Source organism: Aethalodelphis obliquidens, unplaced genomic scaffold, assembly GCF_003676395.1.
Source record: "Aethalodelphis obliquidens isolate GAN/ISIS:26980383/991018 unplaced genomic scaffold, ASM367639v1 scaffold55, whole genome shotgun sequence".
NCBI classification, from domain to species: domain Eukaryota; kingdom Metazoa; phylum Chordata; class Mammalia; order Artiodactyla; family Delphinidae; genus Aethalodelphis; species Aethalodelphis obliquidens.
In genome coordinates, this window is record NW_020837999.1 from 12,387,006 (window position 1) to 12,400,325 (window position 13,320).

Here is a 13,320-nt window from a genome sequence, read left to right on the forward strand (position 1 = left end):
TGACAGGACTGGGGGAAACAGAGACCCCAAACTGGAGGGCACACACAAAGTAGTGTGCATATCGGGACCCAGGGGAAGGAGCAGTGACCCCAGGGGAGACTGAACCAGACCTACCTGCTAGTGTTGGAGGGTCTCCTGCAGAGGCAGCGGATGGCTGTGGCTACCATGGGGAAAAGGACACTTGTCTAGCAGCAGGAGTTCTGGGAAGTACTTCTTGGCGTGAGCCCTCCCAGAGTCTGTCATTAGCCCCACCAAGGAGCCAAGGTAGGCTCCAGTGTTGGGTTGCCTCAGGCCAAACAACAAACAGGGAGGGAACCCAGCCCCACCTATCAGCAGTCAAGCAAATTAAAGTTTTACTGAGCTCTGCCCACCAGAGCAACAGCCAGCTCTACCCACCACCAGTCCCTCCCATCAGGAAACTTACACAAGGCTCTTAGATAGCCTCATCCACCAGAGGGCAGAGAGCAGAAGGAAGAAGAATTACAATCCTGCAGCCTGTGGAAGAAAAAACATATTCACAGAAAGACAGACAAGATGAAAAGGCAGAGGGCTATGTACCAGATGAAAGAACAAGATAAAACCCCAGAAAAACAACTAAACGAAGTGGAGATGGGCAACCTTCCAGAAAAAGAATTCAGAATAATGATAGTGAAGATGATCCAGGACCTTGGAAAAAGAATGGAGGCAAAGATCCAGAATATGCAAGAAATGTTTAACAAAGACCTAGAAGAATTAAAGAACAAACAGATAAACACTACAATAACTGAAATGAAAACTACACTAGAAGGAATCAATAGCAGAATAACTGAGGCAGAAGAATGGATGAGTGACCTGGAAGACAGAAAGGTGGAATACACTGCTGTGGAACAGAATAAAGAAAAAAGAATGAAAAGAAATGAAGGCAGCCTAAGAGACCTCTGGGTCAACATTAAATGCAACAACATTCGCATTATATGGGTCCCAGAAGGAAAAGAGAGAGAGAAAGGACCCGAGAAAATATTTGAAGAGATTACAGTTGAAAACTTCCCTAACATGGGAAAGGAAATAGCCATCTAGGTCCAGGAAGCACAGCGAGTCCCAAACAGGGTAAACCCAAGGAGGAACACATCGAGACACATAGTAATAAAATTGGCAAAAATTAAAGATAAATTACTGAAATCAGCAAGGGAAAAACAACAAATAATATACAAGGGAACTCCCATAAGGTTAACAGCCGATTTCTCAGCAGAAATGCCACAAGCCGGAAGGGAGTGGCATGACATACTTAAAGTGATGAAAGGGAAAAACCTACAACCAAGATTACTCTACCCAGCAAGGATCTCATTCAGATTCGATGGAGAAATCAAAAGCTTTACAGACAAGCAAAAGCTAAGAGAATTTAGCACCACCAAACCAGCTCTACAACAAATGCTAAAGGAACTTCTCTAAGTGGGAAACACAAGACAAGAAAAGGACCTACAAAAACAAACCCAAAACAATTAAGAAAATGGACAAAGGAACATACATATCAATAATTACCTTAAATGTGAATCGATTAAATGCTCCAACCAAAAGACACGTGCTTGTTGAATGGATACAAAAACAAGACCCATATATATGCTGTCTACAAGAGACCCACTTCAGGCCTAGGGACACATACAGACTAAAAGTGAGGGGATGGAAAAAGATATTCCATGCCAAATGAAATCAAAAGAAAGCTGGAGTAGCTATACTCCTATCAGATAAAATAGACTTTAAAATAAAGAATGTTACAAGAGACAAGGAAGGACACTACATAATGATCAAGGGATCAATCCAAGAAGAAGATATAACAATTATAAATACATATACACCCAACATAGGAGAACCACAATACATAAGGCAACAGCTAACAGCTATAAAAGAGGAAATCGACAGTAACACAGTAATACTGGGGGACTTTAACACCTCACTCACACCAATGGACAGATCATCCAAAATGAACATAAATAATGAAACAGAAGCTTTAAATGACACAATAGACCAGATACATTTAATTGATATTTATAGGACATTCTGTCCATAAAAAGCAGATTACACTTTCTTCTCCAGCACGCACAGAACATTCTCCAGGATAGATCACATCTTGGGTCACAAATCAAGCCTCAGTAAATTTAAGGAAATTGAAAACATATCAAGCATCTTTTCTGACCACAACGCTATGAGATTAGAAATGAAATACAGGGAAAAAAACGTAAAAAACACAAACACATGGAGGCTAAACAATAGGCTACCAAAAAACCAAGAGATCACTGAAGAAATCAAAGAGGAAATCAAAAAATACCTAGAGACAAATGACAACGAAAACACAATGATCCAAAACCTATGGGATGCAGCAAAAGCAGTTCTAAGAGGGAAGTTTATAGCTATACAAGCCTACCTCAAGAAACAAGAAAAATCTCAAGTAAACAATCTAACCTTATACCTAAAGGAACTAGGAGAGAAAAAAGAACTAACAAAACCCAAAATTAGCAGAAGGAAAGAAATCATCAAGATCAGAGCAGAAATAAATGAAATAGAAACAAAGAAAACAATAGCAAAGATCAATAAAACTAAAAGCTGGTTCTTTAAGAAGATACACAAAATTGATAAACCATTAGACAAACTCATCAAGAAAAAGAGGGAGAGAACTCAAATCAATAAAATTAGAAATGAAAAAGGAGAAGTTACAACAGACACCACAGAAATACAAAGCATCCTAAGAGACTACTACAACAACTCTATGCCAATAAAATGGACAACCTGGAAGAAATAGAAAAATTCGTAGAAAGGTATAACCTTCCAAGACTGAACCAGGAAAAAACAGAAAACATGAACAGAACAATCACAAGGAATGAAATTGAAAATGTGATTAAAAATCTTCCAACAAACAAAAGTCCAGGACCAGATGGCTTCACAGGTGAATTCTATCAAACATTTAGAGAAGCGCTAACACCCATCCTTCTCAAACTCTTCCCAAAAATTGCAGAAGAAGGAACACTCCCAAACTCATTCTAGGAGACCACCATCACCCTGATACCAAAACCAGACAAAGATACCACAAAAAAAGAAAATTACAGACCAATATCACTGATGAATATAGATGCAAAAATCCTCAACAAAATACTAGCAAACAGAATCCAGCAACACATAAAAAGGATCATACACTATGATCAAGTGGGATTTATCCCAGGGATGCAAGGATTCTTCAATATACGCAAATCAATCAATGTGATACACCATATTAACAAACTGAAGAATAAAAACCATATGATCATCTCAATAGATGTAGAAAAAGCTTTTGACAAAATTCAACACCCATTTATGATAAAAACTCTCCAGAAAGTGGGCATAGAGAGAACCTACCTCAATATAATAAAGGCCATATACGACAAACACACAGCAAACATCATTATGAATGGTGAAAAACTGAAAGCATTCCCTCTAGGATCAGGAATGAGACAAGGATGTCCACTCTCACCACTATTATTCAACATAGTTTTGGAAGTCCTAGCCACGGCAATCAGAGAAGAAAAAGAAATAAAAGGAATACAAATTGGAAAAGAAGAAGTCAAACTGTCACTGTCTGCAGATGACATGATACTATACATAAAGAATCCTAAAGATGCCACCAGAAAACTACTAGAGATAATCAATGAATTTGGTAAAGTTGCAGGATACAAAACTAATGCACAGAAATCTCTTGTATTCCTATACACTAATGATGAAAAATCTGAAAGAGAAATTATGGAAACACTCCCATTTACCATTGCAACAAAAAGAATAAAATACCTAGGAATAAACCTACCTAGGTAGACAAAAGACCTGTATGCAGAAAACTATAAGACACTGATGAAAGAAATCAAAGATACCAACAGATGGAGAGATATAACACGTTCTTGGATTGGAAGCATCAATATTGTGAAAATGACTATATTACCCAAAGCAATCTACAGATTCAATGCAATCCCTATCAAATTACCAATGGCATTTTTTACAGAACTAGAACAAATCATCTTAAAATTTGTATGGAGACACAAAAGACCCCGAATAGCCAAAGCAGTCTTGAGGGAAAAAATGGAGCTGGAGGAATCAGATTCCCTGATTTCAGACTATACTACAAAGCTACAGTCATCAACACAATATGGTACTGGCACAAAAAACAGAAACATAGATCAATGGACCAAGATAGAAAGCCCAGGGATAAACCCACGCATGTATGGTCAACTAATCTATGAAAAAGGAGGCAAGGATATACAATGGAGAAAAGACAGTCTCTTCAATAACTGGTGCTGGGAAAACTGGACAGCTACATGTAAAAGAATGAAATTAGAACACTCCCTAACACCATACACAAAAATAAACTCAAAATGGATTTGAGACCTAAATGTAAGACCGGACACTATAAAACTTAGAGGAATACATAGGAAGAACACTCTTTGACATAAATCACAGCAAGATATTTTTTGATCCACCACCTAGATTAATAGAAATAAAAACAAAAATAAACAAATGGGACCTAATGAAACTTCAAAGCTTTTGCACAGCAAAGGAAACCATAAACAAGACGAAACGACAACACACAGAATGGGAGAAAATATTTGCAAACGAAACAGCAGACAAAGGATTAACCTCCAAAATATATAAACAGCTCATGCAGCTCAATATTAAAGAAACAAACAACCCAATCCAAAAATGCGCAAAAGACCTAAATAGACATTTCTCCAAAGAAGACATACAAATGGCCAAGAAGCACATGGACAGCTGCTCAACATCACTAATAATTTGAGAAATGTAAATCAAAACTACAATGAGGTATCACCTCACACCAGTTAGAATGGGCATCATCAGAAAATCTACAAACAACAAATGCTGGAGAGGGTGTGGAGAAAAGGGAATCCTCTTGCACTGCTGGTGGGAATGTAAATTGATACAGCCATTATGGAGAACAGTATGGAGGTTCCTTAAAAAACTAAAAATAGAATTACCATACATATGACCCAGCAATCCCACTACTGGGCATATACCCAGAGAAAACCATAATTCAAAAAGACACATGCACCCCAATGTTCACTGCAGCACTATTTACAACAGTCAGGTAATGGAAGCAACCTAAATGCCCGTCGACAGACAAATGGATAAAGAAGATGTGGTACATATATACAATGGAATATTACTCAGCCATAAAATGAAACGAAACTGAGTCATTTGTTGAGATGTGGATGGATCTAGAGACTGTCATACAGAGTGAAGTAAGTCAGAATGAGAAAAACAAATATCGTATATTAATGCATGTATGCAGAACCTAGAAAAATGGTACAGATGACCCGGTTTGCAGGGCAGAAGTTGAGACACAGATGTAGAGAACAAATGTATGGACACCAAGGGGGGGAAAACCGCTGTGTGGTGGGGATGGTGGTGTGCTGAATTGGGCGATTGGGATTGACATGTATACCCTGATGTGTATAAAACTGATGACTAATAAGAACCTGCAGTATAAAAAAACAAACAAACAAACAAAAAAAAACAACTAATACTAAACTTTCTTTGGGTTATTTGTATGGAAATATGTTAATATAAATTTCAGACATTACAAGAAATTTCTAAAAATCTTGTATGTTCTGGTATAATTGTATAAGTCATAATTCTAGTTATTACTTTAAAATGTATGTCTCAGAAATAAGTAAATTTCCTTGTCAATTCCATTATTATGAACTTTCATCAAATCTTTAACCATGGTCATTTTTTAAGTCTTTTGTCATTTACAGACAGTTCTGGGTGTACTCTGATGCTTTTGCAAAAATGTTCCTATAAAACGCTTTCATCTTCAAGGAATTCATGGAAAAGACTTGGACAAGTACAGGTTTCTGGTAACTGACTATACTGCTGAACTGAATGAATAAGCATTTTCAGAACTGTAATGGAAAACTGATGAATTCATACAAGTGCTAACAAAACATCAAGATAAAAAAAAATTAATTACATGGGACTGAGTGAACTGATGAGGATGATTATAATTTTTGTGACTTTCTGTTTGAATAAAAAAAAAAATCCCACAAGGACTCAGAGGCAAAAAATATACAAATCAATTCTCATTGCAAAGTAAAGGAATGTTACAGTGGAGGATTACTGGACTGAATGTCAATCTTATGACATAGTGTGAGTGTGTTTCGTGTTTGGTAATTGCAATCGTTGCTTTTGTTGTGGTCATGTATTTACAATGCTTGGTGTCAGTTTATTTATCTCTTGTAAAAATTTACAATGCTTGGTGTCAGTTTATTTATCTCTTGTAAAAAAAAAATGTGTGTGTGTGTGTGAAAAAATTAATTAATCAATTAATTAAAAGAATAAAAGGTAAAGGACAAAAAAAAATACAGAGAATGGTAGAGAATAATCAAAGACTTACTAACTACAAATTTCCCTCATTTTTCAAGATTCCAGTTTCTAAGATCAAGAACATAAATTCCAAGTATGAAAAATAAAAAGCAAATCCATACCTTGATACACTGTTGTGACATTAATTAAGAAGAAATAAAAACAGTGAAGAAAAACAGAATTACCTGTAGTCAAGGAAGAGAGATAAGTTAACTACAAAGGAACCACAATTAGACTGACTTCTCAATTTTAAAAGTAAGGGCAGAATACAGTGGAATATCACCTGAAACAAAATAACTGTCAAACTATAAGTGTGTACCTAGTAAAACTACCTTTGAAGAACTGACATGAAAAAGATATTTTCTGGAAAAGGATGAAAAGGGAAGAAGTGAATGAAAGAAAGAATAGGGAAATAGGAAACTAAAACTGTTTTAGATCAACAAACTCTCACCTAAACGAACTGGTAAAGACTGTACTTTACCAGGTACAAAATGACCCCACATAGAAAATCCGTAACAGAAGAGCCAAAGGTATTGGTAAATATGCCGGTAAATCTAAACAAACACTAACTAATAAAACAATGATAATATTTTAATTCATGAGGGGAAAAACAGAATATAACTACATTCTGAACAACATAAAACTTATATCTATATAAAATTAGACAAGGGATGAAGAGATTATAATGTGCTAAGGTGTACATTCAGGAGAAGTGCAAAGTTATTTATTGACTTTATACTTTGTTAATTACTCTTGTAAAACATGAATGTCCATCTTCCTTGTAAATAGCGGAAACAAAATGGGCCAAATGCAAAACCTTCAAGCAATTCAAAATGAAGGCAAAAAGAGGAGGCGGAAATTAATAGGGGAAAATTTTTTCAAATAGAAAACTTATAATAAGATATATAAATAGATCCAAATATATCAGCACTCACAATAAACATAAATTGACTGAAATCTCCAGTTAAAAGCCAAATTTGTGAGAAATGGATAAGAAAAAAAAATCCAGCTATAGAATACTATTTTTATAAGTACACATCATAAAATAAGGGTACAGAAGAACTGAAATTCAAGTAATGGAAAAAGATATACCAGGTTAAAAGAATATAGGAAAACAATGAATCATCTGATACAAAGAAATGAAATGACAAAATTATAAAGGAGCATTCTGAAGAGTAGGCAATTTTTCTGAACCAAAGCAGTATAATTGAGTCTCAGATTCATTTCACCTCATTTAATTCAGTTTAGGGCTTCAGTTTATTAATATCCTTTAGGAATCGGATTCTTTTGTCTACTGTACTAGCATCCCTTCTGACCTGAACGTTTGATAAGCATGCCGGTAGTGACTTTATGCAAAACAGTGAGAAAGTGGTTACGAAGTTAAAGCCTAGTACAGAGCCCTATAGCACAATAAAGAAGCATCTATAAAGGCTGATATCTGTTTGCTTAGAGTATAGTTGCTCAAGGAATTACAAACCCCATTACTATTACTCACATCTTATTCTTTAACTTTATTCACAAGCCTATCAAGATACATTTTCTCAAATACTGAAATCTAGATATTGTCAATAATATCTTTACCTATTTATGCATGAATGTGTACATACACACAAATCTTCACATATGTACATACACATATCTATCTACACATACATACACACCTATACAAAACAAACACAAATATGTCATATAGATAAATCACAGTAATACTGTACCTCATAGGTAGTTCCATAATGGCACGTAAATTGGCATTGTCTGTTGGTTTCTGCATCTTGCTCAACATTGGTATAAAATATTACTCCATCTCCAGAGCAGGATACAATCTGCTTATCATTTGTGCATGGTAAGAACTTTGCACTAAATATATTTGCTCGGTGCCCTGAACGAATTGTTGTCAAAACCTAAAACACAGAGAGGAAGTAGTTCTTAGTAATTTATTAGTTCCTAAAAAGAAACATTCAAATTCAATATAATCACAGCCAGGAATAAATTCTCATTAACATTCTCATCTCAAATGAAAAAATATCATTTGATTCCAAACTATTGTAATTAGAAAAAAAAGAAATCAGAATCTCACATATTTTCTTTATTTCTCTCTGAGATGTGAAGAAGATTAAGTATCAACAGGAATAGTGCTGAAACTGAGTCCCCCTAAAACTGAGTTCCTCTGCAGAGTTTATGATTAACCTGTCTATCCAAATTTTATTCCCTGTCTCATCCAACATCTGTTCCTCTCATGACTGAGGAGAATCAAAGAAAACGGGGGACTGAAACCAAGCAGGACCCTGTGGGGCCGTCCCAGGCATAAAAGCCTTTCAATGTCCCCTGTTTCTTGTTTGTAGGAAGAAGGCTTTTAGCCTCCTACGCCTTCCCTGAGTTTCAAAGGGCAGATTAAACAGTTACGAATTAGGGGACTGAGAAAATGCAGAAACAGCAAAGGGAACTGGTCCTGGTTCTCTGCAGGAAGGAGAAGGGATTGTGCATAACAATTTGATACATATCTTTGAGTTCTTCTATAGGAACTAAGCCCCTCCCACCCAGGTGGAGGATGGTAACTTCAGGCTGGGCACAAGCATGTGGACCCCAGACTGACTGGAGATTCTTAGAACACCACCCTGTTACCTCGCCACCAGCCAACCAGAGGAGGGTTACACACCCAGCAGCCCTCCCCCAGATTTCTGCCTATAAAAATTTCTTCCCTGAAACCCATGGGGAGTTTGGGTCTTTTGAGCAGGAGTCACCTGTTCTCCTTGCATGGCCCTTGCAATAAACCTTTCTCTGCTCCAAACTCTGACATTTAGGTTTGTTTGGCCTCATTGTGCATCAGGCACACAAACTTGGGTTCAACAACAGTGCCTTGAAAATTAAATATACATATTTCCACCTACTTGGTGTATCTGACTCATTCATAAACCCTCAGTAAATATAAAAAGACTATCTTGATTGACTTTTGAAACTGTTTACTAGATGATTATTAAGTTATTCCCTTTCAGGATGAAGAAATAAAAGTAAACTGAATTTAAATGAATCATAAAGTAATGAAATGGTACAGAGGAGGATACAGCAGAACTTCCTACATCTAACTTCTTAATAGTTTAAAAGACCAGAATTCCTGTTACAGAAATACAGTTTAAAATAAATATTTTCATATTTGTAACATACACTGAAGGTAAAAGACGAAATCCCCCAACAGTGTTTAAAAATTGAGAGGGGGGGGAAAAAACCCAACAAAACCTGATTTTTTTAAAAATGGGCAAAAGATCTGAAGAGATAGTCCAAAGATATACAAATGGCCCTTAAAAATGTGAAAAAGCATCTAAGTTTATTCATAAAGGAAATGTAAATTGAAACTACATTGAGATTACTAATTCCCACTTTTCAGACTGGGAAAAATTCAAAAGCTTGACAACATACTGTATAAGTGAGTATGCGGGGCGGTGGGGGCGGAGGGGGCGCGGCGCAGAATACCAGGCTCTTTAAACAATTCTGGTGGGACTGCTAAATGGTACAAGACCAACGGGGAGGGGTTTAGCAGCACCTCACAAAACCACATATGCGTTAACCCTTTGATCAGACAAGTCTATTTCTAAGAATTAATGCTGAAGATACACCTCCAATAATACCGAAAAAAAAAAGTACCAAGTTACTTACTGAGTTATTTATAATAGCAAAACACAGGAGACTGGCTGAATAAATTATGGTACATCCCCACAATGTATCATATACAATGGGAATTTAATGCAATGGGAATATCTGGTGTGCTTTTTTAAAAAAAAAATGTGCTCAAAATAAGGGAATATGTCAAAACACAGACACAAAGTTGCTTTAGTTCACTTTAAGTGTCTTACTGAACAAAACTAACACAACACTGTAAAGCAACTATACTCCAATAAAATGTTTTAAATAAATAAATAAAAGAACAACAAAAAATGTCTTACTGAACAAACTGGGGCAATTCGAGCATCAATAAAAATATCAGTGATAGATTATAATTTATTGAATAAAAATAAAACTCTATAATCCCACAGTAATTTTTTCACAAAGGTGGCAAAGACTAAGGAAATGCTCTTATTCACAGAATAATGTCAGTTAATAAATGTAGAATGACAGAATTAAAAATCACTATTTATAACCACATTATAACAACTGATTAAGGCAAGAATCAATGAATACTGAAACCACTGTGTGAAAGACTGCTATGAAAGAGAATATTCACACAGTCCCCACACACTACTCCCCCGTAGCTTATAATTACAAAGGGTAAATGTACCTACACAATGGAAAGATCAAACTTAACATCACCAATTAGGGGACAAATTAATATCAGGTACTACAACATCACCCATGGAGAATTCCTAGCAAAAATGTTTAATGTTAATCTACTCATGAAGAAACAATCAGACAAATCCAAATGGAGGGACATTCTATAAAATAACTTGACTGATATGTCAATATAACAATAAAACAACATATCAATGTCATGAAAGACCAAAAAGTTGAATGAACTGTTCTAAAGGAGACAAAGGAAATATGACAAATAAATGAAATATGTGGTGCTGGATTGGGGGTTGGATTGAAGGAGGCATGGCAGTGACAAAATTACTGAAATGGGAAAATTTGAACATGGACTATACATGTATATATGTGCACGTATTATGTGTGTATATATGTAATATACCATGGACGAAGAATGTCACCTGCCATATCAGTAAACAAAGGATGTTGCATCCAACCGTCACTGCAGCCACCCCCCCCATGGTGCACCCTGAGGGGAACTCAGAACAGCGATAAGCAGGCTGCCAGCCACCAAGCCATCAGTCTCTGCAGCCACCCCCAGTGGTGCACCATACAGAGGATACAGAGGATAGATAGTTAAGGTACATAGCAAAGGAACAATTTCAATAAGCCCAGATTCTTGCATCTTCCCAAACAAAGAGCTAAATTCTTGAACTTGAGATGTCTGGGGTTTTTTAATTAGCAGTAATCTTTTGATGTTCTGACTACCTAGGGTTTTTTTGCAAAAACTCTTATATATCCTAGCTCCTCCTTTACCTCTCCAGAACAGTCCCTCAGAGCTATCTGAGAGGCTGTCTCCCTGGCTTAAGTTCTCAGTATATCCACCAAATAAAACATATTTCTCAACTTTTAGGTTGTGCATTTTTTTCAGTCGACAGTACAAAACTGTATATATTATACAAATATGATAACAGCATATGGTCAATTCTCATTACTACTGGTAGTTGTGCTCTGTAAAGTCACCACAAACACTGAAAAAGCAAGTGCTGAATCACTGCTCCTACGGAAATACAGGGTTAGGTTCCTGTGAGGCTCTGGTCACAATATTTTCATCAACTAATCAATAAGTAACTTTGTTTCATGTGTTTCTGTTTAAAGACACTTTATTTGATATATATTGTTGATTCATTAACATTGAACTTATGGCCAACAGCACTATAACTCATGCCTAAATGAAGCTTGTCTAACATATTTTCTCCATAAAGCACATCCCAGGCTTCCTGTACTTAGGAATACCAGATAGTACTTCAGCACAATACCTGAGGACCACTTCAACATTGAAATCACTAACAAAAAGCACAAAAACACAAAACCTATGACACTAAATGTATCACAAAAAGGATACAATACAGTATGCTTACAGTATTTGATTTGAAACAAGAAGTCTGAGTGTCACTTTGTTTGATCTCACCTGGGAATGTGAGTGTTGATGTATGTGCTGGGCAACTCAAATTTTTTGCCACTCTGTACATGTATATGGCCATAAATGACGAGGAAAACACTGGAAGTATTGATTTGGGGGTTAAAAATAAACTTAATGAGTAGGTGAATTTGCAAATATGGAATCTGTAAGTAATGAGGATCAACTCTATATTCAATATTACATATCTTGACCATGGTAACTGCATTATAGCTATATAGGATAATGTTATTGTTCTTAGTAGACAGATGTCAAAGTATTCATGAATGAAGTGCATAATGCTTCCAACTTACTCTAAAATACTTTTTTAAACAATCTATTTGTGGATGTTCATTGTACTATTCTTTCAACTTTTTCATCAGTTTTAAAATCTTAAAATAAATTTAGGAAAAGATATTTCAACTTTATTTTTGGTTTGGTTTTAAGTGAGTATTTACTGTATAACACTGACAAATTCATAACCGAAGTACGACACCAAATCAGAACACAGATCTGGTATAAGTATTAGCAGCTACTTACCTTGACCGCCTTAAGTATTTAAGTCACCTCATTTTATCTAAGACCTAGGGTCATGAACAAAATAAGGATTTGCTGAGTACCATACAGTACTGTACTGTAAGTCTTATTAATACACACTTAATTAAGGTCAAATTAAAAAAAAGGGGAGAGAATTTGCACCTACATCAACCAAAGCCAATGGAGAATAAAAACTGTTAAATGTTTTAAAAATTTTCATTCCTCTCTCCAAGTATAAGACACTGAGACCTGGTCAATTAAGGTACAAGAAATAACACAGAGAATAATTAACGTAAAGCCTTTAAACAAGATAGAATCATAGCCTTTAATGCTGTCAAATATCTCAGCATGGTTTACCAAGTATCTAAGTATATATGTCACTACATACAATGTACGTAGTTTCTTAGTCTCATAGGCCTTTGACTTTGCTTTAGTCACATTCAGCAGACATTATTCTTAACAATTTGATTTATCTCCATTCAACAGGTGTATGTATAGCTCCAGAAACAAAAGGAGGAACCTCATTCAATACATTAACATGTGTACTGGCATATCACATATCACTCAAAAATTGAAAGAAATTTCTTTATTAAAGTAATCAGAGTAACCATTAAAGTAATTAGTAAAAAACTGAAGTCTTTTCCCTCTGAACAAATCTCTTGATTTCAGATGTCCCTCTCCAAACTTACTCCTTTTTCTCTAGTATTCCCCATCTT

At 35.7% G+C, this 13,320-nt stretch overlaps 1 protein-coding gene across 11 annotated transcripts in view; it reads right to left on the reverse strand.

Annotated features, from left to right (window-relative positions):
* Positions 1-13,320, reverse strand: part of DCAF6 (DDB1 and CUL4 associated factor 6) — a 168,535-nt gene that overhangs the window by 108,612 nt on the left and 46,603 nt on the right. For 10 of the 11 annotated variants that reach the window (XM_027086403.1, XM_027086401.1, XM_027086404.1 and 7 more), the window contains one exon: positions 8,088-8,273. Coding sequence is in view for 5 of the 11 variants with exons in the window: in XM_027086399.1 (XP_026942200.1) it covers positions 8,088-8,273 (186 nt within the window). In the remaining 6 variants the exon portion in view is untranslated. Of the gene's footprint in view, positions 1-8,087; positions 8,274-13,320 lie in introns of those variants that run through there. The other variant, XM_027086400.1, reaches the window with a different exon arrangement.